This window comes from Thamnophis elegans, chromosome 5 (assembly GCF_009769535.1).
Source record: "Thamnophis elegans isolate rThaEle1 chromosome 5, rThaEle1.pri, whole genome shotgun sequence".
Classification (NCBI taxonomy): Eukaryota; Metazoa; Chordata; class Lepidosauria; order Squamata; family Colubridae; genus Thamnophis; species Thamnophis elegans.
Genome location: NC_045545.1, coordinates 15530444 through 15556690, shown reverse-complemented (window position 1 = coordinate 15556690; position 26247 = coordinate 15530444). Strand labels below are relative to the sequence as shown.

The 26247-nt window shown below is 38.7% G+C and overlaps 2 protein-coding genes across 8 annotated transcripts in view; one reads left to right on the top strand and one right to left on the bottom strand.

The window, feature by feature from the left end:
* Positions 1-22481, bottom strand: part of ODF2L (outer dense fiber of sperm tails 2 like) — a 41047-nt gene extending 18566 nt beyond the window's left edge. For 4 of the 6 annotated variants that reach the window (XR_004255478.1, XR_004255479.1, XM_032218183.1 and 1 more), the window contains exons 1-8: positions 22127-22481; positions 16599-16763; positions 12119-12282; positions 9093-9219; positions 8197-8328; positions 6796-6858; positions 5246-5317; positions 2137-2253 (exon numbers count right to left, since the gene is read on the bottom strand). Coding sequence is in view for 4 of the 6 variants with exons in the window: in XM_032218183.1 (XP_032074074.1) it covers positions 2137-2253; positions 5246-5317; positions 6796-6858; positions 8197-8328; positions 9093-9219; positions 12119-12282; positions 16599-16763; positions 22127-22213 (927 nt within the window). In the remaining 2 variants the exon portion in view is untranslated. Of the gene's footprint in view, positions 1-2136; positions 2254-5245; positions 5318-6795; positions 6859-8196; positions 8329-9092; positions 9220-12118; positions 12283-16598; positions 16764-20828; positions 20917-22126 lie in introns of those variants that run through there. The other 2 variants (XM_032218184.1, XM_032218186.1) reach the window with 2 other exon arrangements.
* Positions 22482-24507: 2026 nt separating this feature from the next.
* Positions 24508-26247, top strand: part of LOC116509025 (calcium-activated chloride channel regulator 1-like) — a 39225-nt gene continuing 37485 nt past the window's right edge. Inside the window, exon 1 of one of the 2 annotated variants that reach the window (XM_032217904.1) lies at positions 24508-24612. The gene's annotated coding sequence lies outside the window, so the exon portion shown is untranslated. The remainder of the gene's footprint in view (positions 24613-26247) is intronic. The other variant, XM_032217905.1, reaches the window with a different exon arrangement.

Sequence of the window (26247 nt, the reverse complement as noted above, 5' to 3'; positions counted from 1 at the left end):
AAATGTGTTCTGAGTACAGGAAAATTAATGTGAATGATGACTAGAATTGACATATAATCTACCTTAACGAGACCCTAAAGATATTTGTCTTTATATTTTTAAAAAAATATCCTACCTTTATTATCTTTATAAATAACTCAAGATGATGAGCATATCTAACACTCTTTCCTTCTATTTTTCCTACAAGAACCCTGTGAGATGAGTTGGGCTGAGAGTGGCTAAATGTGAATAAGTTCCATTACTGGATCAAGGCTATTTAAAATGTACCAGTGTGATAAAGTATTTTGAATATCTAGCTGACATAATAAGTACTGAAAATATGAACACTAATGGAGGCTACCTGACTCAAGCATACATCAACTCTATATTCAAGGATAAACAGAAAGCCTGAGAAAGGGAGGGAAATATTCTGCTACTGCTCTCTGGAAAAATATTATTTATTACACAATCAAAAGTCATGCCATTTTATTAGTAGTGTAAATCCTATGCACATCTACTCAGAAATAAACTCTTTTTTGCATTCAAAGGGATTACTTCCAAGTATTGTTAAATGGATCTATACCCTAATCTTTAATTTATTGATAACCCTATAAACAAGGATAACAGGCTTTTGAATCCAGTACTAAAAGGAAGTCATTCTGATCAGATCAAATCAGTCTGGTTTATGTTTTTTTGTGGAACATAAAGGAAGCACAAAAGTACTGAAAACTGTTTGAAGCAAAAAATGGATATTTGATCCAGATTACGAAATGAAATTGGGAACGGAAGAAAAAGATTGGAAAAACGTGAGTAGGTCCAGTGTAATATGCCACACGGGCACAGTTGTGGTGACAATGGAAAGGAAGCGGGGGACCAAAGGAAGAGACAGCACTAGTAAGATGACAGAGGAGGGGAAAGAAAGGGACAGGAGGGGAGGGGAGAGGCTGCAAATTTCATTTCTGCTGAACCAAGGCCTAATGCTTATGCTTATTTCAGGCTCAAACTACCTCCATCCTAGTCTAGAAGGCTTTTTACAAGTTTCTCTAGTATGGAATCCCCTAGGTAACCAGTAGTCATATATTTCAATTAAAGTAGTGTCTACATGCAGAGGAGAACAACACTGTCTTTAAAAAGGCACTGTACAAGTACAATCATTTTATACAACAGCATCAAGTAACAAATCAAGCTGAGGAGTGCAAAAATGTTTGCCTTATAATGCTTTAATTGGATCAGACAATCTAAAGAGGAAATATTTTAAGCTACTATTCCAATATAAACTTTCCAGTCCTACACTTCCATTTCTGTAGCCACCAAGCCAGGTTAGAGCAGGCCTGTGTAAGTTGAAGCCTGCCAAGTCAAATGTAGCCCACGCAATGTATGATAATCTTCCAAAAATGCAAAAAAAAATGTTTTTGCATCTGCTTGGAAATACATGGAAGGAAATTGTGAATAATTCATATGTTAAAATACAAGCAGGTTAGTTCGGCATAAATGGATATGCCATTTGCCCAGTTTAAGGACAAATGTCAGTAACAATCTATATTACTGTTTTATTTCCTGCTACCACTAGATGTCACCATCACAGTTCTGTAATTTTGACAAAAATATGACAATCTTGACATAAAACAACTTTATGGACAGAATGTTCACATTATTTACAACATCTGTCAATTGTGGTTACACTTAATAATATAATATTTTAGAATGTAAATTAAAAATAAACAATGGGGTTATTTTCTATTTTTTAAAAAAATACAAAGAAAAAAATTCAAATTTCAATGCAATTTTTAAATGAAATATGTCAGAGATTACAAAGACATAAAGTTTTCAGAATTTTTTCCATTTAGCCATGGTAAAGATTCTAACTATTTTTTTCACCAGAAAATTTGTTTAAATCCCTGGTTTGGAATCTGAACTTGGGTTACTGGCCTTCACAAGCTATGACATTTAGCTATTTTCTATCTCCAAGAAAAACATGCTTTGATGGAATTAAAAAGATCTATTGGCAGATGTATTTGTGACTGCCAAATAGGCAAGGTTTTTTTTAAAGAAAGCAGCCCATTCAATTGTATTTTGCATAAAAGTTTACATAACTACTTTCTCAACTCAGAGATGTCCACCTGTTTATTAAGGAAACAAAAATTATAAAAAACTAACCTGAAATTTTGCTCTTAGCTGATTATTTTCTTCTTCTTTTTTTTCTACCTGAGACTGTAGATGAGTTTGTACTGTTTGTATTGCTTCAGAATGGCGGTATGTTTTTTGTATCTTAGCCTAAAATATAAAAGAAACGCCCAAATAAATTCCAAAAAGCTGCATAAAAAACAAATTGTTTGTTTTTAAGTACTGAATTAATAACAGCTGCATATGGCATGATCACTGCGAGATATGCTGAAGTTTTAATTCAGTGTATATGTGCTCCCCATCCTTCTACTAATCCAGTTTAAATGCTTATATTGCATACAGATCGATATGAATAAGGAAGCAAGTGTTGAAACCAGAGATAATTTAATTTACAAACTAATATAGACTTTTTAAAAGACAAAAAATAGTTTTTAAAAATATAGAAATAGATAATGCAGACTAAAACCAAATACAAAACAGTTGAATATAGGCAAATATATAACAAATTAAAATATCATATGATTAATATATTTTAATACATCATTGATATCTTATAATGTGAGAGAGTTCGTATCAATTCAAGCATATTTGTGTTTAAAGGTATTTGGTTAACAGAAATTGAATTCTTAAAGAGTGAGTGATTATGGATGATAAACAATGCTTTAAGAGAATCCTGTAAATTATATGTAGATTATACAGTATGACCAATCAATATACACTATATTGCCAAAAGTATTCGCTCACCCATCCAGATAATCAGAATCAGGTGTTCCAATCACTTCCATGGCCACAGTTGTATAAAATCAAGTACCTAGGCATGCAGACTGCTTTTACAAACATTTGTGAAAGAAGGGGTCACTCTCAGGGGCTCAGTGATTCCAGCGTGGAACTGTGATAAGATGCCACCTGTGCAACAAATCCAGTCGTGAAATTTCCTTGCTCCTAAATGTTCCACAGTCAACTGTCGGCTGTATTATAAGAATGTGGAAATGTTTGGGAACGACAGCAACTCAGCCACGAAGTGGTAGACCACGTAAACTGACGGAACGGGATCAGCGGATGCTGAGGCACATAGTGCGAAGCGGTCGCCAACTTTCTGCAGAGTCAATCGCTACAGACCTCCAAACGCCATGTGGCCTTCAGATTAGCTCAAGAACAGTGTGCAGAGAGCTTCATGGAATGGGTTTCCATGGCTGAGCAGCTGCATCCAAGCCATACATCACCAAGTGCAATGCAAAGTGTCGGATGCAGTGGTGTAAAGCACGCCGCCACTGGACTCTAGAGCAGTGGAGACGCGTTCTCTGGAGTAAAGAATTGCGCATCTCCATCTGGCAATCTGATGGACGAGTCTGGGTTTGGCAGTTGCCAGAACGGTATTTGTCTGACTGCATTGTTACAAGTGTAAAGTTTGGTGGAGGGGGGGGGATTATGGTGTGGGGTTGTTTTTCAAGAGCTGGGCTTGGCCCCTTAGTTCCAGTGAAAGGAACTCTGAGTTCCAGTGAAAGGAACTCTGAGTTCCAGTGAAAGGAACTCTGAATGCTTCAGCATACCAAGACATTTTGGACAATTCCATGCTCCCAACTTTGTGGGAACAGTTTGGAGCTGGCCCCTTCCTCTTCCAACATGACTGTGCACCAGTGCACAAAGCTAGGTCCATAAAGACATGGATGACAGAGTCTGGTGTGGATGAACTTGACTGGCCTGCACAGAGTCCTGACCTCAACCCGACAGAACACCTTTGGGTTGAATTAAAGCGGAGACTGAGAGCCAGGCCTTCTCGTCCAACATCGGTGTGTGACCTCACAAATGCGCTTCTGGAAGAATGGTCAAAAATTCCCATAAACACACTCCTAAACCTTATGGACAGCCTTCCCAGAAGAGTTAAAGCTGTTATAGCTGTAAAGGGTGGACCGACATCATATTGAACACTATGGATTAGGAATGGGATGTCACTTACAGTAAGTTCATATGCGAATAAAGGCAGGTGAGCGAATACTTTTGGCAATATAGGGTATTTAAAACCAAACCCCTAAATTTTATGTATAAAACTATAGTCTAAAAATGGTTTCCTAATATAATTGAATTCAACATCAGATTTACTAATTTAACATGAAGTTTTTCCAGACAATTTAGTTAGACCTTCTTCCACAGAGCATATGAAAGATCTTTTTCAACAAAAAACATAGAAAACCCTTGTAGCCATTAACACATACAATGTGCAATCTGTATATTCTGAATGAATCTGTGGGTTAATGAAATATAATAAAATATCTCAGAATGAAACAGGATGATGAGTTTCAAAATGTGTTTCTTTCTGTGATGATTTTTTAGTATTGTTGAGCTTTACCTTGTTGCCACCATATCTAAAAATAGGGAAACAGGGTTAAGTCTTTTCTAAATTACTATTTTATCTTCTCTAAATGCCCTACTTTTTACAGCAATAAATGGCTTCATACTTTTCCTAGTCACTTGTGGTTGAAAGGTTTCAACCCTCATCTTCCATGGTGCATTGCTGGAATTTTTCTTTCAGCACAGGGAAAAGTACGAAGCTCAGGAAAAGAAAAATAGTAATTAAAAAGAAAAGAAACCTCATCTTGAGCCTTTTATTTGCAAGACAGTAGTCATATCGGTTAGCAATTGTAGCATTTATGATAAAAAAAATTTACGAATTTTTATTTTTATGATTTTACTCCATTTTTACTTCCAAATTAATTCTCAAAGCAGCTAATTTATTTATGAAAATAAATGCAGGAGCCGAGAAATAAAGGCTGTTTGATACTTTAATGAAAAATCACAAGAAATGTTAGTAAAAATGTAGAGTACAAGAAAAAAAATTACTTCAAACATTCAATCAGCATAAATTCTTACGTAATAAATTTTAGATAAATAATGGATAGATAAAATACAGCAGTATATATATTCAAATATAATTCTTACATTCCCATATAGCTGGAAATTCAGTTCAGTATAGTATATTTCCAGATATGGGATTGAAGTTTAAAACAGCAAATACACCCTGAAGACAAAAGATCCCAAAAGCAATGAGATTATCATATAACCTTATAGCCAGGCACAGCTTCTTATTATGTAAATAAAACATTTTTTAAAAAAAAATATTCCTTGAACAAACACGATAACTTACTTTTTCTTGCTGAAGCTGATCTGAAAGCTCTAAAATATGCTTCTCTTGTTGAATCACTTCATTTCTGAGGCTCTTCAGACACAAGGAGAAAAAAGACTCATTGTCAGGAAAAGTTTGTGAGATTGTTATTTTTAGATGAATTATATCCTTACTAGTAGGTATAACGTCTAGGGGTCATTCGCATATCAAATAGCCAACATTTATTACTTAAGTGTGCTTAATTCCCCCCTCCCCTCCCAAATACTGAAAATGAACCACTTTAGTGTAGTGGTTTAGGCACCAGACTAGAGACCAGGAGTTCTAGCCCGCATAAGGCATAAAGTTAGCTGAGTGTCCTTGGGCCAGCCAAACTTTCTCAGTCCTAGAAGTGAGGCAATGGCAAGCCACTTCTACAAAACCCTTGCAAAAAACCCCAGCAGTTATTTGCCCAGGTAGTTGCTAATAGTCAAAACTGACTCAAAAACATGGGCACATACCAACAAGCACGCATGGGCCACTGCATGCATGCACCCACCTACCCACAGACAGACTGAGGGAAGGAGGAAGAGAGAGAGACTGCTACTGAAAACGTAACAGATATCAAGAGAACTCTACCAATGGCAGTCAAAAAACAAAAGATCTGGAATTGTTGCATAGGACTTTCAAAACTATTAAAAATAATCAATATGATTCTTCACATATTTAATCATTTTCTCCATGTATAACTCTGAATAATAATTTAGTAACAAGTATGACAAGGTTTTGTCAGAAATGCATATTGCCTTGGGGTCTCAGGCTTTGCACCCAGCCTGAGGCCAATATTTCAACCTGCCTTCAGCAATTTCCTTATACCGTTGGTACCTAAGTAAGCAAGCAGTCTCTAGGATAACCCGGTTGTGATGTGACACACCAGACTCAGACAATGAGTTTGGGGAAGAATTTGAGCCTGGGGCCTGGGGAAGTCTCTGATGGATGCTCAGCATCGGATACAGAGATAGAGCCAGGCCCGTCGGGCCTTTCTGAAGGAGAGAGGCAGCTGCCTTCGGAGTCAGAGATGAGTGAGGAGGAGGAACAGCTAGGGCCTATTCCAGATGCATGTATGCACAGAGCAGATAGGAGAGGTGAACAACTAAGGACAATGAGTTGGCTTGGGAAGCAAAACAAATGGGGATGCTGAGTAGCCCCTCCCTGGCTGGGGAATAAATAGGAGGAAAGGGGAGTGGTTTGTTGCAGATAACTGTTTGCATTTCTGGAAACTTTGCTCCTTGTGCATTTCATGCGACAAAGAATGTCTTGCCAGAACTGAGATTTGTCTATTTCTCTGTTCGAACTGACTTAATTTGCAGCCTCCCACCTGGGAGCTCACAGCCTTGCATTTATCACAATGACCTGATAAGGACTATTGTTTCAGTTAACTTCTTGCAGGACTGTTGCCTGTTGTGATATATCGCATGACTGTTGGTGAATGTGTTAATTCCCAATGTGTAAATTAAGAGGGGTTTTTCTTTGCGAGGTGTCTGTTTCTTGCTTCTGCAAAGGCTGGGTCAGAACAGGTTGCAAAAAGAACTTACTTCAACATAGACTTTACTTTCTGATAAAGTCTGATCCAAATCTTTTGTCTCATTACCGATAATCTAAAAATAAGAGAAACTGAGTCAAATTGCTTCATTGTCATTTAAAAACATACAACATAATAGTTTGATATAGTTCCTGAAGTATCAAATTCTTCATCTTCCTAAAAGAGTAGGAAACATGCAATCCTTCAGATGCTCTGAACGTTACAATTCCAGCATAGCCAGTAACAAAGAACGCAGGTTTGCTACATCTGGAAAGTGAATGATCACCCATTTCTATTAAATATATAAGTATGTGCTATATTTATACATGATTTAGAGAACAAAGAACAAAGCAAAACTTACTCCCATTACCAAATGCTAACTACATAACTCATAAAAACAGAACTACCCAAAATGTCTCCATCATCCAGATCATGGTTGTCCCAAGGGTGCTTTTTCAAGGAAAAGCAAAGTCTAGGTGCCTTTTGAAAAAGCACCTTTGGGACAACTACCACAAATCTATCTTCTGTTAATGACTTCTTTTGCATTCATTTTTGCTTATTCAGGCAATAAAGGGTAACTTATTTATGAATTCTGCATTTGCTTTTTTCCCTTGAGGGATTGGAGAAGCACACAATATTTAAAAAGAAAAATCTAATGGCATGACACAGTAAACTACCTATTTTGTCTACAAACAGCTATTTTGCTACAAGAGGAATACCCAGGATTTCTTTCCCCTTTGGTGAGGGGCATAATATAAGTAGATTTATTTCGAGAAAGTAAATACTTCTGCTTAATGTTTATACAACATTCTAGGATGGAATGGATGGAATGCTTATTTACAAATTGATCTAATAAGCCATTCTTAAATTACTCTGTCATTGAGTGGCTTCTTCAGATATGTAAAGCAACATATTTTTAGGGACAGATTACTAAACCTGAAAACATCATTACTCTGATAGGTAATAGACAGGTACAGAAAATTTGGCATCTATGTTACATTTTTCTGTGAATGCACACTACTTTTCAGTAGTAGCTCCAACCCTTTGGAACGATCTCCCCGTGGAGATTCGTACCCTCACCACCCTCCAGACCTTCCGCACAGCCCTCAAGATCTGGCTATCCCGTCAGGCCTGGGGTTAAAGATTATAGTCTGTCCCCACCCGAATGATGAATGAATGTTGCTTTTATTTTAATTATATGTTATTTATATATGTCATTGTGTGTCTTCCCGCCCTATCTGTTGTAAGCCGCCCTGAGTCCCCCCAGGGAAAAGGGCGGCCTATAAATAAATTTACCATTACCATTACCATTACCACAACTTCCCTTTGAAATCCTACATCAAAACAGTTACAAATATTTATTTCCCTTTTAATTCATGCTATACTTGGTCACAATAATTTACATGCTTCTTACTTCTTTTTCCTTGCTTGACTTTAATAGCCAGCTTAATAATTCCTTCATTTTTTGAATAGCTTCTAGCTCCTTTATCAGTAAGTTCTCTTGCATAGAAATTGTTATTTCATCAGAAGCAGAAATACAACAGGCCTAAAAAAAATGGTTAAATGAATCTCCAAAAACTCTTAAGTTTTTAAGGTCAGTTTTATCATTAACATTATTATTTTAAAATGAGGCATCTTGAAATACAGATAATTTACAGGTAATATTATTCAAATAGAAGAACAGCTTGCTACAATGCATATGACTACTGGAGCATTAAAAAAACTTTAGCAAAATTAAACTTCAAATCAGATATGAACTGATAATCTGAAGCAATGTCAATAATGTTCAATATATCCAAATATTTTTTTAAACCCAGCCCAAGCTTCATATTTTTTTTGCAGTCTCTTGTGCTGAACTGAACACTGAAAGATCTGTTGCCTTTCTAAATTTAGTCAGAGGATAGTAGACAAAGCGAAAACAATCAATTCCCATGATCACAATTCTGCTCGTAATTCTTATGATCTGCAGTTCACCTGATCTAGCAATGTTTATAGATAACTAGAGGATGCGGTGGCTCAGTGGCTAAGATGCTGAGCTTGTTGATCAGAAGGTCGGCAGTTCAGCGGTTTGAATCCCTAGCGCAAGTAGAAAAACGCAAGTAGAAAAATTAGAAAACACCTTTGGTGGGAACAGCGTGTGCCTTCAACGTTTAGTCATGCCAGCCACATGACCACGGATATGTCTTTGGACAACACTGGCTCTTCCGCTTTAAAACAGAGATGAGCACCGCCCCCTAGAGCTGGAAATGACTAGCACGCATGTGCAAGGGAACCTTTACCTTACCTTTATAGATAACTAACTGAACTTACTTTTGTAATTCTAACAAGACTTTCTTTAAACGATGGCAAAAACATTTCTGCCGAGTTAACTGCCAACTCTGCCTCGTGAAGCATTTCCTGAAAAGCAACTTTATCTTTCATAGCATCTTCCCACGACCTAATTATAAAAACAATGCAAACAGAAATGCATTCTGTATTATAATATATACAAAAACTGTTTGTCCAACCCTTTATATATATTAAAACATTGGTAATACATGCTTAATCATTGTTTATTGAATATATTGCAACATATTAAATGGTAATTTAATATGTTGCAATATATATGTTGCAATATATATGTTGCAAAATATGTTGCAAAGCACTGAGGAAGAGCTAAAAGCGCTCACATTACAGAGTAAAGACTGAACAAACTATAAGAAGAAGCAGGTCAGGAAATGGATGGGGAGCATTACTTTATTCTTCTCCTGATACTCTCCTTGACTCCATGAATGTATAAACACTTTGCAGTCTTGAAATAAATCTCTGTTTATAAGACCTGTGACTGGATTCATACAAAACACAAAGCCAAAAGCAAATTGCGGTGATGTCTGAATCCATTCTTTGGACTGTCACATAATCTTTTCATTTAAAAATATAAAGATACTGTTTAAGTTATTCCAAGCATTTTAATTCCAAGCACTAAATATTTTAATTATGTAATTTCACTATGCAATCTTTTACAAATCTTCCAACTATGATGGATATCTAGAAAATAGGAAGAAATATGGAGTTCTTGATTCTCTCTGAATTAATGTTCTTCATGAAGATTTTTTATTATGAGATTAGATAGTATCACTAATACTGACATAGGGATGTGAGCTTCAATAACATGAATAAAACTTTCATTTTGTGATTTTCTATGATGTCATATAGGATGATGTGGTATATTCTAAGTAGAGCAGTCCTCTTAGGCTGCCTGTACTTTTTGAAATAAAAGCATTTGTTTATTTATTTGTATCCTGCCTTTAATATTTGTATAAATAACTCAAGGTGACAGACATGCTTAATATTTCTTCCTCCTCTTATTTTCTATTTTTACAACAACAATCCTGTGAGGTGAGTTGGGCTGAAAAAGGGGAGCTGGCCTGAAGTCATTGAGCTGGCTTTCATGCCTAAGGCAACATAAGGCAGGGACTAAAATTCACAGGCTCCTGACTTCTAGCCTGGCATTTTAACTACTACACCAAGCTGTTTTTTTAATGTTTTACAATAATAGTTATTTGAGGTTATCTGAAGGAATGCTTCTTTGCAGTCACTTTCACACATCCCAACAGGTCCATCAGAAGGGGCATATTACAGATTCTGTCCACTAGATCATGTCACCTGATAGAATCCAGGAGGAGGGTCTTTTGTAATGCTGCACCTGTCCTATGGAACAGAATTCCCTTACCACCCAGCCCCGAGAGCCCGCTGGAAGGGTCTAAAAATACAGCTATTCCAGGGGTGTCAAACTTGTATCGTCACGGCATCATGTGACCTTTTCCCCCTTTGCTAATCCGGGCATGGGCATGGCCTCGTGTGATGCATCCGGCCTGCAGGTTTGACAGCCTTGGGCTATTCCATCTGGTCTGGGAATCAAATAGCAATCTGGAGCTCATAAAACAACTGCATTGTTCTTAAATCAATTGTGCTCTCCAAGTGATTGTGCCTATGTTTTAATTGTTCCAACTGATTTGATTTGATTTGTTTATTATTTATAGGCCGCCCTTTTCCCTGAGGGGACTCAGGGCGGCTTACAATTTGTGGGGAGGGGAATACAAGACAAGACATGAGACAATACATAAGTAAAAATAGAACACAACATTCATTCATCATTCGGGTGGGGACGAATTAGAATCTTTATCCCCAGGCCTGACGGGATAGCCAGGCCTTGAGGGCTGTGCGGAAGGTCTGGACGGTGGTGAGGGTGCGAATCTCCACGGGGAGATCGTTCCAAAGGGTCGGAGCTACTACTGAAAAGGCTCTCCTCCGCGTAGTTGCCAGTCGACACTGACTGGCGGATGGAACTCGGAGGAGGCCTAATCTGTGTGATCTAATAGGTCGTAGGGAGGTAATTGGCAGGAGGCGGTCTCTCAATGTTTTGTCTTACTTATACAGCTATTTTATGTTTTGGTTTTTTGGTAGTATCTTTTAATTGTGAGCCACCAAATCACAAATATAAGATAGATAGCCATATAAATTGAATGAATTTAATTTTAATAAACTAGGATCCAATGAAATTCTGGACATAAAGTTCTTTTTAAGAGTCATCTAAACATTTAGTCAGCCTAGGAAAACTAAATCTGTAGATGGTAATCTTCTATTTAGGAAAAGAAACACACAAAAACACACATTTTCAAGCTCTGTAAAGCTCAGTGTTTCAAATAAGGAATGGGATAAACAAAAGAAAGAAAATCCTAAATTGTCATTTATGTCATCAAACGAGATTCATACCGGAATTTGTAAATTGATTGTGTTTGCTACCAATAAATGACACAGAGATTTACATATTTATGAATTTTTTTCTCACGGATCAATATGATTTTAAAAGTACATTGCGATGGTATTAAAAAAAGGAAATCCTGAATCTGTACACCTACAACTAACCAACCACATATTGTGCTTGCAATAGATACTGAATCTTCAAGCTCTTCTCTCACAAATATGACATGGTCAATGATAATCTATCCAACATTTCTTTTGGTATTTTAAGAGAAAGGGAATGAAAAAGATTTTGTAAAACTGAGTTTTAAGAGCTAAAGTATTCAACAACAGTTTGTTTTAAAATCCAAAAGTATTTATATGTATACTTTGTTGTTTTCAAGACGACTCTGGAGAAAAAAATTATCTACAAGGTTTTCTAAAGCTTTGGTCTCAACTTTTAATCTAGCTTTCCACAATCTATATATAGGCAGGATATTCTTGGCGTGATAGATATAATAATAATGATAAAAAACAAATACATTCTAAAGAAAAAATATCTGAGTTATACGATATGCCCTAAAACCCCTTTTAACACCAAGCTCAAAGCATACCGTTTTGTTTCACTTGTGTTCAGGCTTTCTTCCAAGGTGCTCTCCTGGGGTTTATCCTCAAGGGATGGCAAGGGTTCTCTCATCCTGCTTCGATGTTTATTCATAAATCTGTTGTACGAGATCCAGTTTTCCTTCAGCGATTCAACCTCTTCACTTTCTGCGGGCTTATAAAATATTGATTTTACTTCCCTCACTATTTTTCTTCCTCCATCCCCACACCCGATTTCCTAAAGCAAACTTTACATCAAAATTATGAGAGTCTGAGATGCTGATGCGTTGTGCCCAGCAGGAGTTGTTGGAGCTGCCACCAGACAGCGAGGGGCCCTATGAGTCGGCTCTGGAGGACCCTGGACAGGGTTCTGACTCAGAGCAGGGCGCAGAGAGACTGGTTGGCCACCATCTGGCGCCTGAGCCTTGGACCAGTGGGGAGGAGACAAGGGAGAGTGATCCAGAAGCCAGCAGTGAGTTGTTTCTGGATGCCTGGAATCGAAGGGCTAATAGGCATCAGGAACAGTTACGCAAGTACAGGAGGTAATTGCGCTCAGCTGGTGGCCATTAGGCTCCTCTCCAGACTATAAAAAAGACTGCTTGTGCACACGCCCTTTTTGCAGAAGTCAACGCATTGACTAAAGAGAACTGTTGTAACTAACATGGCAGGCTAGATTGCTGCCAAGGTTTGTCTGAGTTGCTGCCAAGGACCTTATCTGTTTGTTTGCTTAGCTTTCAGCCACCGAGAGGTTGGTTTCTTGCTATTAAAGTATATTCTAGTTAAGCTTGTCTCAGCATTCGTTACTGGACGGAGGAGGGGGTCAGAACATGATGCTTCCCTCTCTTCCTCATGACGCAACTTATTATTAAGAAATAATGTTTAACCAAGACCAATATTTAATAAGAATATTTAGCCAAGAACAGCAAACCACTAAAGACATATAGATTTACTGAACCTTTTATCAAGTCATAATAGGTGGCTAATTGTAAAATTGCTATAACTACAATCAGTTGTTATTATATCAAGATTCAAGATACCAACAGAAGAAAACTGGTATATTTTCTATAATTTCTGTACTGATAGGATAAAAGGAAGGAAATACTTATCTTCTATATCCTACTTGGCTTTTAATAAAAGAAATAATCTTCAGCCCTTCCAGGTAAGCCAGATAGGAAACACAACCAGACGAGCTAAATCTACTTTAATATAAGACTAAATTAGCAAAATTTACAAACCTGAAGGTACAAACCTCAGGGGAACCACTTTTAGCTGTCTGATCAGTTAGGTCAGGCTCTTTCTAAGTTACTTTTTCTGTTCATTAAGTGACTAGGGGCTCCTCCCTCTTGTCTGATCATCCTATAGGTGGCATTTCTTTTTCTTGCCCCCCAACATCATCCACAGATTACTTTACATACGTCTGGCCTTATCTTTGACAGTAAATTAATTCAGTTTTCTGTAATTGCCATATCCTCTTTGTTGTTTTTACTTTTTTGTAATCCAATGGCACCAGCTGATTTATTGCTTCAAATACATCTTTTAAAAAATCTTCATTATACCTTTTTAGTTTTTCTTTTGCCCATATTGTCCTACAATTAGCTGACAGTTTTGGAGTTTTTTATTATGACATTATTTTTCTTTCCTCCCTTTTTTCCTTTCTTATGACATATTTTCCATTTCTAGAAGGAAGGGATCTTAACTCCTGACAATATTTCCAATTGCTTTTCTTGTCTTTTTAAAAATATACGTGAACATATATCTGTGAAAAATCAAGTGACAAACAATGGGGCAGGGTAAACTATATAGTCACACAATAGTCTTCGGGTCCTCTTAAATATAGTAAAACCATTTGATTAGTTGTATATGCATTCGGTTTTAATCACTCGAATCATTCGAAAATTTAATTAATGTGTTAAGCTTAGGCAATTGCCAATGATGTTCATCCCACTCAATTATAACAATTTGGTATTATTAGCTCGGTTAGAGGTGATAATATCACATCAATTAGTGCAACATTACACTTGAATATATGCTATATTGCCAAAAGTATTCGCTCACCCATCCAGATAATCAGAATCAGGTGTTCCAATCACTTCCATGGCCACAGTTGTATAAAATCAAGTACCTAGGCATGCAGATTACTTTTCCAAACATTTGTGAAAGAAGGGGTCACTCTCAGGGGCTCAGTGATTCCAGCGTGGAACTCTGATAGGATGCCACCTGTGCAACAAATCCAGTCGTGAAATTTCCTTGCTCCTAAATATTCCACAGTCAACTGTCAGCTGTATTATAAGAATGTGGAAGTGTTTGGGAACGACAGCAACTCAGCCATGAAGTGGTAAGCCACATAAACTGACGGAGCGCGATCAGCGGATGCTGAGGCATGTAGTGCGAAGAGGGAGCCAACTTTCTGCAGAGTCAATCGCTGCAGACCTCCAAACGTCTTGTGGCCTTCAGATTAGCGCAAGAACAGTGCGCAGAGAGCTTCATGGAATGGGTTTCCATGGCCGAGCAGCTGCATCCAAGCCATACATCACCAAGTGCAATGCAAAGTGTCAGATGCAGCGGTGTAAAGCACGCCACCACTGGACTCTAGAACAGTGGAGATGCGTTCTCTGGAGTGATGAATCGCGCTTCTCCATCTGGCAATCTGATGGACGAGTCTGGGTTTGGCGGTTGCCAGGAGAATGGTACTTGTCTGACTGCATTGTGCCAAGTGTAAAGTTTGGTGGAGGGGGGATTATGGTGTGGGGTTGGTTTTCAAGACAGGGCTTGGCCCCTTAGTTCCAGTGAAAGGAACTCTGAGTGCTTCAACATACTAAGACATTTTGGATAATTCCATGGTCTCAAATTTGTGGGAACAGTTTGGAGCTGGCCCCTTCCTCTTCCAACATGACTGTGCACCAGTGCACAAAGCTAGGTCCATAAAGACATGGATGGCAGAGTCTGATGTGGATGAACTTGACTGGCCTGCACAGAGTCCTGACCTCAACCCGACAGAACACCTTTGGGATGAATTAGAGCGGAGACTGAGAGCCAGGCCTTCTCGTCCAACATCAGTGTGTGACCTCACAAATGCGCTTCTGGAAGAATGGTCAAAAATTCCCATAAACACACTCCTAAACATGGTGGACAGCCTTCCCAGAAGAGTTAAAGCTGTTATAGCTGCAAAGGGTGGACCGACGTCATATTGAACCCTATGGATTATGGGGTGGACCGACATATGGGATGTCACTTAAAGTAAGTTCATATGGGAGTAAAAGCAGGTGAACGAATACTTTTGGCAATATAGTGTATGTATGAACTTAGATAAGTTTCTAAGTCTCACTGATAAGTTATTTATCACTAGATAAATATTTCAATTTCAATTTAATAAAATTTGCATGTCACCCACTCCCTTGGGACTCTGGGCGGCTTACAGACAGATAAAAAAGCATTTAAAAATTTAAAAGTAAAAAAATACAATTGTTAAAATTACACAACATCCATTCAGTCTAAGTGGGGCTGGACATTGATCAACAGCCCCAGGCCTGCCGGAACAGCGAAATATACAATTATATACAATTATACATCTAACAACAGCTATGTAAAAGCTTTAATCAATACCAATATAAAGAAATACTATTTGTAACAACTAGAAATACTATTTGAAACAGCTAGTTTCCAAGTGAACACTGCAAAAGAGCCAAGGTGGCGCAGTGGTTAAATGCAGCACTGCAGGCTACTTCAGCTGACTGCAGTTCTGCAGTTCGGCTGTTCAAATCTCACCTGCTCAAGGTTGACTCAGCCTTCCATCCTTCCGAGGTGGGTGAAATGAGGACCCAGACTGTGGGGGCAATGTGCTGACTGTAAACAGCTTAGAGAGGGCTGAAAGCCCTATGAAGCGGAATATAAGTCTAACTGCTATTGCTATTGAGGCAGGAGGGGGTGCACAGGTAAACCCACCAGTGGCTGGGCAGGTTAGGTGGTCTTAATAGGATGGACCTTATAAATTTATATTAGCTTGACATTTCATTCTAGTGCTCTGGCCTTGACTTCTAACTTCTGACTTTCTGACTTCTAAAACTTCCTCATAAGTCTTACAAATATTTCGAAGGAATAAAGGACGGGCACAGGAAGCCAGGCATGGGTGTAAGGTAGAACAGAGGTGAAACGGCCGATAGCTTAAGACATTATAAGAACTTCTCTTTTTGTATTTTTCCTATGTACTTCTCTGTAAAATTTCAAAATGAACTTCTCCTTTTCGAAATGTCATGTTTATCTCGTGTATGGAAACGCCTTGAGAATGCACAGTGTGGAACACGACATAAAAGTAGCATCCTGGGCAGAGCCGAGGCAATTCAGATTTTGGTGTGTGAACGCTGAACTTGATGCATCATTAAAGCTGTTTCTCTCGCACCTTCGTGGTCTCGAGTCCTGGTCTTTCGTAAGTAGATTGCTAAACAAAACCTCAATCTGCTGCTACACTATTGCTATAATAATAACATTACTTACATGCATATCTGATTTGTCTACTGATTCATGTAATAAATCCTTTCCAAGTTGGCTGGATGATTCTGTTCCAAGATGATCTTTTACAAAACTTGAATCACATGACTGAATAATGCAACAAAAATTTTCTGCTTCCCCAGAAGCAAGATAGGACATACAGTTCATTTCCTAAAATAAATCACATAAGATAAAGTTTCTTGTTTGTTAGCAATATACAATAATATATAACTATAACAATACAGTAGAGTTTTAAATAAAATCCTGCAAAATCAGACACTCTGAAAAATGCATCAAAGTTAGACGTATCCTGACACATTTTACGGAATTGTGGAAAAGATCCAGAGAAAGTTGAAATTCATGTGTTGCCTTTATCTCGTGTTTTTCTAGCTGGATAGCAGAATGCTTCTGAAACAAGGGCCATTTCACAAGATAGCTGTGATATGGCATGAAGATCAACTGTTCAAGTATTGTAAAATTATTTAAGCGAGAAATAGCAACCTGTTGCATTGTATCATATTTGAAAAAAATACATTGTGAGTTTGTGGTACATTGTGGTACAAAGTTGTAGAGAACACTTGGAAAGGAAAACTCATATATTTTTCAATAGCTTTACTTCATAAGTGCTAGAAGAGTTTCCTTTGGACATTGTAAACAGATCGCTCTCCTGGCCATTCAAGTTATACAGACACATTTCATCATCTTTCTAAAAAATAGATATCTATTTCAATCTTAATCATATTAAGAAGAACTCTGCCTAGTCATGAATGACATATGAATGCTAAAATTGCTATTTGCTGTTAATTTATTCTCATTGTGTGCCATTGTCATTGTTTACTTTATTGTTCTATTATTTTACTTCTGTTTACATGCCTTTTCAGTTTTTCTTATTATTGTAAGCCATTTAGAGTAGTCCCACAATGATAGGAGGCAAACGCATTTTACAAATAAATAAATAAATAAATAAATAAATAAATAAATAAATAAATAAATAAATAAATAAATAATATACTCTATGCTGATTCAATGTTTTAAGAAGAGAAAAACAACCCTCTTTAGTTTTCTTAATCTAAGGCTATAAAGGTATGTTGCTCTTTTAGCCAGGTGCTATAATTTCGATTAATGTATTGTCTGATAAAGCTATTTCAGTATTTTCACAATTCCACTGCCCAATCAGCAGCACTCTTTAATTTACAATTTTTCTAGATTATATTTGAAACTGTAGGCCTTAACTTCATCACCAACTGCATTAGATGATTAATCATTACAAAACTAAAATGCAGAAAAATAAATGGAGAGTGATATTAAGGGTATCTAGTTCAGATTATTATGTATAGAATTACTGTATAAATTATTTATTTATATTTATTTATTTATTTATTTATTGGATTGATATCCTACAATTTAAAATGTTTTTCAATGATTTACAAAGATAAATAAACATCATGATTCTATCTTATAAATAAAATTAAAGACCAAATTACAATTAACGGAAAGTAAAAAAGAATAACAACAAATAAAGTAGTCATAAACATAACTCTAGAGAAAGTAACTTCTTAGCAGATAGTATTTTTCCTTTCAAAGCGGATACAAAGAGTAGATTCCATAGATTAGAATTATGAGAACTGTCTCACACCAAAGAGTTTTCTTTCCTACTAGATGCAATTACATATCCCTAAAATTTAGATGATGAGCAAGAACTTACACTTCAAAAAGGTTGTAAGGTTGTACAGCGTGAAGGTATACAAGATATGGCTAGTCACGATGGGATGAGCATCTCAGATAAATCCTTGATTTATGACCACAATTAGGGACAGAAATTCCATAGCTAAGCAAGGTGATTTTTAAATGAATCATGACCTATTTTACAATCTTTTTCTTCTGGGTTATTTATTAATTAATTTTTTATGGTCCCATCACACTGATATAGCAACTTTGGACGACTTACAATATGATAAGCAAATCACTGCACTTGTTAAGTGAAGTGATTTGCTTATCATTTTGTTGATAAGTGCAGCACTTGTTAAGGGCAGTTCACAATCACTAAGCAAATCTGGCTTCTCCCATTGATTTTGCTGATTGGAAGATCTGGGAAGGTCACAAATGGCGATCACATCCCAGGATATTGCGATTATTATAAATACATGGCCCGTTGCCAAGTGCCTGAACTTTGATCATGCAACTGTGGTATGCTGCAATGGTTGTAAGTGCGGGGACTGGTTTTAAGTCACTTTTTTCACTGCCACTGTAAATTTTGAATGGTTGCTAAATAAATAGTGGTAAACCAAGGATTACTGGTAATAGATGTCAGAAGGTGAAAAATGCTAGCGCCATTTGAATTAGTCCATAGACTTCACATATAGCAATAGATGTTGTAGTGCAGGGGTAGTCAACCTTTTTATACTTACCACCAACTTCTGTATCTCTGTTAGTAGCAAGAACTTACTACTAAGAGTAGTAGTAAGAGTAAAAAATTTTAACCGCCCACCGGTTCCACAGTAATGGTGATTTATAAATTAGAGAAATCAATTTAATTTTAAAAAGGAAAGTGCTTCAATATCCGACAAAACCCATACCGCCCACCATGAAAACTGGAACGCCCACTAGTGGGCGGTAGGGACCAGGTTGACTACCACTGCTGTAGTGTTATTCAAGACGCTGCTGATTTCATGACAAGATTCAAAAGCTGGATGATGAATTGAAGATGGCATCATCTTCTCCTTTAACTTTAGCAGCTAAGTGTCTTCGGCCTGCCCTAATCCAACATCCTTCTGGATGTTTCTGGATCCTACATTATAAGCATGCCGCTTATATTTGAATTCTATGGCAATTCTGAGTATTTTTTTTTTCAGTTCCAATATTGAATTTGGAAATTGATCCTAAAGTATGACAATAATCTTAATGAAAAGTGCACCACACAGCTTCCACACTCCTTTGGTAATTGGTAATTATTGGTAGGGCTCAGAATTATTATTTTTACATTGCAATTCTTCTCAAAGACATGCTATAAAGTCAAGGATGTAAAAATGATATAAAATTGTATATATGTGTTTGTGTGTGTGTATGTATGTATATATATATGAAATATATATATATATATATATATATATATATATATATATATATATATATATATATATATATAAAGTCACAACCCCTGGTATGCCCAAATATGGGAGGAAGGTCACACTTCCATTCTCTGTCCTTCGGCTCATCACAAGAGACGATCCAGACAGAAACACAATATTTTTTACTGTTGCCTTTTTGTTACATTTGTTATATTTATGCTGATAAATAAATAAAGGGAGACTAGTATAGATCTATTTCAAGCTATTTAGCTCTCATCAGCTAGCCATACCCTTGCTGGGAATCGAACCTGTGCTCTATTGCCTCTAAGGCAGATGTTTAGAGGCAAACAAATTTATTTATCAGCATAAATATAACATTTCATATATATATATATATATATATATATATATATATATATATATATATATATATATATATATATATATATATATATATATATATATATATATATATATATATATGAAAAAAGTAATTTGAAAGCTTTGTTTTCTGTTTCTGACCTCAAGGAAAATTGAAATTAGCATCTGTATTTAGGGAAATATACACTATACATACTCAACGAAATATTTTATCTATTGGAAATCTAAACCTTTCTACACTCCCAGTTTACAGATCGGTGGCCCCCAGTTCAAATTATAATCTAAAAACAGCTCTTGCTACTAAAAAAAAAAACCTATCACAGTCTTCTCACAACGGGTTATAAGCAAACAAATATTCCTAAGGTACCCAAAACCGAATCAGCTAAAATTTTCTTTAGTTGAATCCCATCTTTTAAACAGGGCCTTATATTAATAAGCAATCATTATTAGCAGAAATAAAGAGATTCCGTTCGTAGACAGAGGCACGTTCAGCGGCAAAGGAAGAAGCACTCTAGACATGCTTAGGGGCATTCTGCTTTTCAGACTGCAAATTAGCCTTCTTCCTTCATCGCCGTCAATCCTGAGCAATCATGTAGCTACCATATAGAAAAAAGTGCAAGCTGTTTCGGAGCCCGGGGGGGGGGGCAATATAATGCGGGGAATGATTGAGCCCCAGGATCTTTCTAAGCCCCCAAATCAACCCTGAGATATCACAGATCATGAATCTTCAACCTTGGAACTTGACCCAGCCTTCTCCCCAGGGCCCAGACCCAGTTAGCGACATTACCCCATTGCTCTCCATTGCCGCCGCCGCCGCCGCGGTCTCGGGCGGGAAAACCGAGCTCCGCTTCCTTCTCTCCCAGGCAACAACCTTAGGAGGGCCGCCGGGAATCGTCCGAGCATGCTCGGCTCAAAATCCGGGCATGCTCAGGAGGGGTGATTGACGCCTTGCTTTGCCCTTACTTGGGCGCTCTCTTAGCAATGGGTTCTGTTTCTGCCTACCCCGTAAAAGTGTACCACTTTTCTTTCGTTAAAATGTAATGGTGGTGGTGGTGGTGGTGGTGGTGGTGGTGGTAGTAGTAGTAGTAGTAGTAGTAGTAGTAGTAGTAGTAGTAGGAGGAGGAGGAGGAGGAGGAGGAAAGAACATCATTTTGATTTTGAAAATTCAGGAATTATCTCAGTGAAACAAGCAGCTAGCCTAACATCAATAGGGTTATTGCATGCGCAGTGGCTTCCTGCAAAGCCGATGCTATTCCCCGGCTGGGACTCAATGTCAGTAAGAAACGGGGCTCGATTTTCTATCCCAGCGGAAAGCATGTAAGGCTCTACGAAGCAAAAGCGAATCAGCTTTATGTATTAAATGAGAGTTTGGCGACGCAGAAGCCTGCTTGGCGCTGAAGCCTGCATCAGAGAGCAACGTGAAACGTAACTGCGGTTTCTGCAGTAGCTGTAAAGCGCAGCTAATCTATTTATTTGATCTGTCAATAGTTTACAAGATAATAGGTATAAGAATAAACATGAGTATGAATGAAATGGGTACGAATAAATGGAGACAGTAGGACAGGGACGGTAGGCTTATGCACGTCCCTTACAAACCTCTTAGGAATGGAATGAGGTCAATAGTGGACAGTTTAAGGTTAAAGTTTTGGAGATTTGAAGATGTAACAACAGAGTCAGGTATTGAATATTCTGCTGCTGAAGTCGTATTTTCTGCAATCAAGTTTGGAACGGTTGACAAGATCCTTGGCTAATAACATACCATTCTGGGTTGGTTTTTTTTTTGAAATTTCAGTCATAAACAAACGCTTTTATTTATGTACGGACATTTATTCGGAAATAAACCCGATTCAGTTCAGTCCAGTGCAATAAACATGCTAGGATTGCCGCCAGGAAAAGCTAATCCGGACACACCAAATCCCGCGTGGAGTGGATTTTAATCCCAAATTAGGCGCGGGAAATAACAGCTGTAAATAAATAAAACAGCCCCGCGATCTGCTTCTATTTGTAACTGTAAGCCTCTTTTTTGTTACCCGTAAGCAATGAAGGGGCAATGAAATAATAAAGGCTTGAAACATACTAACTCACCGTCAAGTGCGTGGCTGGGCAGCCGCCAGGGAACCTTGCAAGTGTCGCTTCCCCGGGGAAAGAGCGGGAGGTGACGAAGAAGCCCATTCATACATTCCTTTAATAAATCAGAGACGATCCGCTCCATTTTTCCAATCTATCAAAGTGCACCTTTCGGGTCGCCTGCTCTTTTTCCTGCCCAAACAGGTCTCCAGCCGAGATTGAGCAGGTTTTTCGGGCTGAAGGAGCCCAGTTATGGTAACTTTCCGCCTCACTCCTTAGTGTGGCTGATTAGTAAAAGCCCGATGCCCTCCGGCTCCTTGAGCTGCTCCAGGTAGGGGAGGAGAGCGAGTGACGCCGGAGCATAGTTCACTAAGGGGAGACTGAATTGTTTGAAACGGGTCATTCCCGCTCTTTTCCGCTTGGAGGAGAGATGCTTTACGCACGTCAAAATGCTTTGAATAACAGAACCGACATCTTTCTATAGAACACAGAAGGAGCCCTTCTCAAATTAAGCCCTAGATTCCATTCCCATTCATTATCGGAAACAATTCTCATCAACCTGTTCACAATTTGTGTTATTTAACAGATTAACAGAGTTGAAAGGGGACATTGGAGGTCTTCTAGTCCACTCCAATCCCCTGCTCAAGCAAGAAACTCTAGTCTATACCATTTCAGACAAATGATTGTCCAATCTCTTCTTTAAAATACCCAGTGTTGGAGCACCCCACAATTTTTGGAGGTAAGTTGTTCCACTGATTAATTGTTCTGTCAGGAATTTGTCCTTAATTCCAGGTTGGTTCTCTCCTTGATTAATGTCCATCCATTGTTCTTGTCCTGCCTTCAGATCACTGGTGGGATTCAAAAAAAATTTATTACAGGTTCTGTGGACATGGCTTGGTGGGCATGGCAGGGGAAGGATACTGTAAAATCTCCATTCCCTCCCCACTCAAGTGGAAGTTTATTGCAAAATCCCCATTCCCTCCTGATCAGCTGGTTCCCCAGACTACTCAAAATTTCTGCTACCGGTTCTCCAGAACTGGTCAGAACCTGCTGAATACCACCTCTGCATCAGGTGCTTTGGAGACTACAGTAGGTTAACCTGACTCCCTTTTCTTTGTGGCAGTCCCTTAAATAATGGAATCATATCACTCCCAGTCCTTCTTTTCATTAACCTATTCAATTCCTGGGGAAAATAGGAGCAGGAGAGTAAATTGAATGTATTTGCTGCCTTTGTAAAATCAACAAAGGCAGCGAACATATCCAAAATTAACAAAGGCAGGACACAAATAAATAAACTTGTTGCTATGGCCCAACCTCATGCATAGGGACCCTTTGTGGAATAGAAAGCTTGGTCATTTGTATTGCTGTTGGAATCATTTTCTTTTATGTTTCAGATAGACCAGCGATGGCGAACCTTTTTTGGTTCGCGTGCCATAAGGGGGGGAGCGCAGGGGGGGTTCATGTGCAGGTGTGCCGCACCCATAATGCAACGTGCGCCCCCCAGTGTGCATGAGAGGCACGCCCCCCCCCATTTTTCCATGCTTTTTTCGCCTTCCCCAGGCTCCAGGAGCTTTATAGGAGCCTGGGGAGGGCGAAAGCAGGGGAGACCCCCTAGAGGCTTCAGGGACCTTCAGGAGACTTCTCTGAAGCCTCCGAAGTGCAAAAAAATGACCGTCCAAGCAAACCGGAAGTCACATCCGGTTTGTTCATAGGGTGGTTTTTAGTCCTCCGGAGGCTTCAGGAAAGCCTCCTGAAGGTCCCTGAAGCCTCTGGAGGGCTTAAACCCACCCTCCGAGCAAACCTGAAATCCGTTCCTGAATGTCTGGTTTGCCCATAGGGCCGTTTTTTTGCATTCCGGGGGCTTCAGGGAAGCTCCTAAAGCCTCCGGAGAACCGGGGGGGGAGGGAGGCTCTTTTCCCCCTCCCCAGGCTCCTATAAAGTCTCTGGAGCCTGGGGAGGGCGAAAAATGTCTTTAAAAGCTGACAGGGCAATGCCTCACGGGCCCTGACAAATGGCTCTGTGTGCCACCTGTGGCACGCGTGCCATAGATTCGTCATCCCAGACATAGACTATTCCTATCTATGGAGGATTAATCAAATATTGTTTTTTCTCTTCCCTTTTCACCATTACCAAATGCCATGTTAAGGGACAAAGATGAAACACAATAAACTTGAAACCCAGTAAACATGTTTTCATGACCCATTTAGGATTTTTTTTTAAAGGTAAAACACAGGTAAAAGATTTTTAAAAAGTCACACACCTTTACATTTTATTTCTTACTGCGTCACTTGGCATCAACAATGCTGAAATATTTCTGTGTAAAGTAAATGATGTGATTATTGATAGAGGACAAAAGGCAAATTGGTCTTGGAGGCAGCACAAATTAGGCAACAGTACAACAGATTAGGCGATAACAGTTGGGAAAGTAAAAATGTGCCTTTTTCCTGCGGCACATGAGAGAAAATGACTTGCCCAAAGTCATCCAGCTAGCTTTCATGGCTAAGGTAAGACTTGAACTCACATTCTTCTAGGTTCTAGCTTGGTTCCTTAGATCAAATTGGCTCTCATTACAAATTTGTTTATTTTATTTGGCTTTAAGAGAAAAGAAAACAAGATTAGCACATATTTAGCATCAACTAATCCAGTGATGGCTAACTTTTTTGTTGTTGGGTGCCAAAATGCAAGCATAGGTGTGCGATCGTGTGTGTGTGTGCCGGCAACCATAATACAAAGCAAACACACCCACATGTGCATGCACGCGCACGCACATACCCACCCCACTCTCCCCCATGCACGCTGCACTTCTCGCCTCCAAGCTGAGCTTGGTATTTCCTCCAGGGGCTGGGAGATGCCGTTTTGCCCTCCCCAAGCTCCAGGAAAGTGTAGGGCGAAAACGGGCCCAACGGGCCTACTGGAAGTTCGGAAATGATCCGTTTCTGGCTTCTGGAGGGCCTCTGGAAGCGCCAGGGGAGGCCATTTTCACCTCCCCAGGCTCTGGAGGCTTTCCTGAGGTCTGGGTAGGGTGAAAACAGCCTCCCCCAGCCCTCCAGAAGGCCAAAAATCAGTTGGCTGGCACGCGCATGTGTGCTGGAGCTGATGTCTCGTGTGCCAGCAGAGATGGTTCTGCGTGCCACCTATGGCATAGGTTCGCCATTACAGAACTAGTCTCATAGTTTATAGTTTAAAATGCATTATTAAGGGTACATCCATTAAATCACTTAGATTTTGCTACACAACATATGCTAGCTTCAGATCTTCGGAATCACGTTTCTTAAATTACTGACCATCCACAGTATAAGCTTTCCATTGCTTTGTCATCTAGACCAGGGGTGTCAAACTCGCTTCATCACGGCGGTGTCATGCGACATGTCATAACTTCACTAAATCAGGCGTGGGTATGGCCAACGCGTGACATATCTGGCCCGCGGAGAGCCCTGATCTAGATTATTCCTTTGACTCCTTTTTAAAACATGGCATTCCTTTCTCAAATTTTCTTTTCAATATATAGTTACCAGTCATTAACTGTCATACAAGTAAACTATATACAGTACATTTATGAAAATCAAAGCTGTAAACATGGCAGCAATACTTATCCATGCATTCCATTCATCTCTAATAATGCAGTTTACAAATAGAAAGGCAGAAAGGGGCTAGCATTACTTTCAATATACTTTGCACTGGCATTTGGGACCCAAGCTTCTGCTGGATTGTGGGTTTGCAATTTCTTCCTCTTAATTAGCACATGTGATAAATAAAACAGTAAGTTAACCAAGAATTGAAGAAACCAGCTGACTAAAGTTAGGACTGATTAAATGATTCCCCGACTGTCCTTTTATTGCCGACAAACAAATTACAGACAGGAAAACATATTTGACCAAGCCACTCATATATGATTTTCAAAACAGAAGTCTTGTCCTATTTCTTGGGGGAAGGGATGAGAAAAGGGAAAGAGAAAAAGAGGTTTGTCTCCACATTGGTCAGGCAAGCCAAAGTAGAAAAAATATTCCTTATAGTTATAGCTTAGTTTTATTAAAGAGATTTAAAGCAACGGTCCCCAACTTTGCGGCTTGATGGCCTGGCTGGTGGGAAGGGAGAGGGGAACTAGGCCGTGTGAACTGCAGGACGGCGCACATACATGC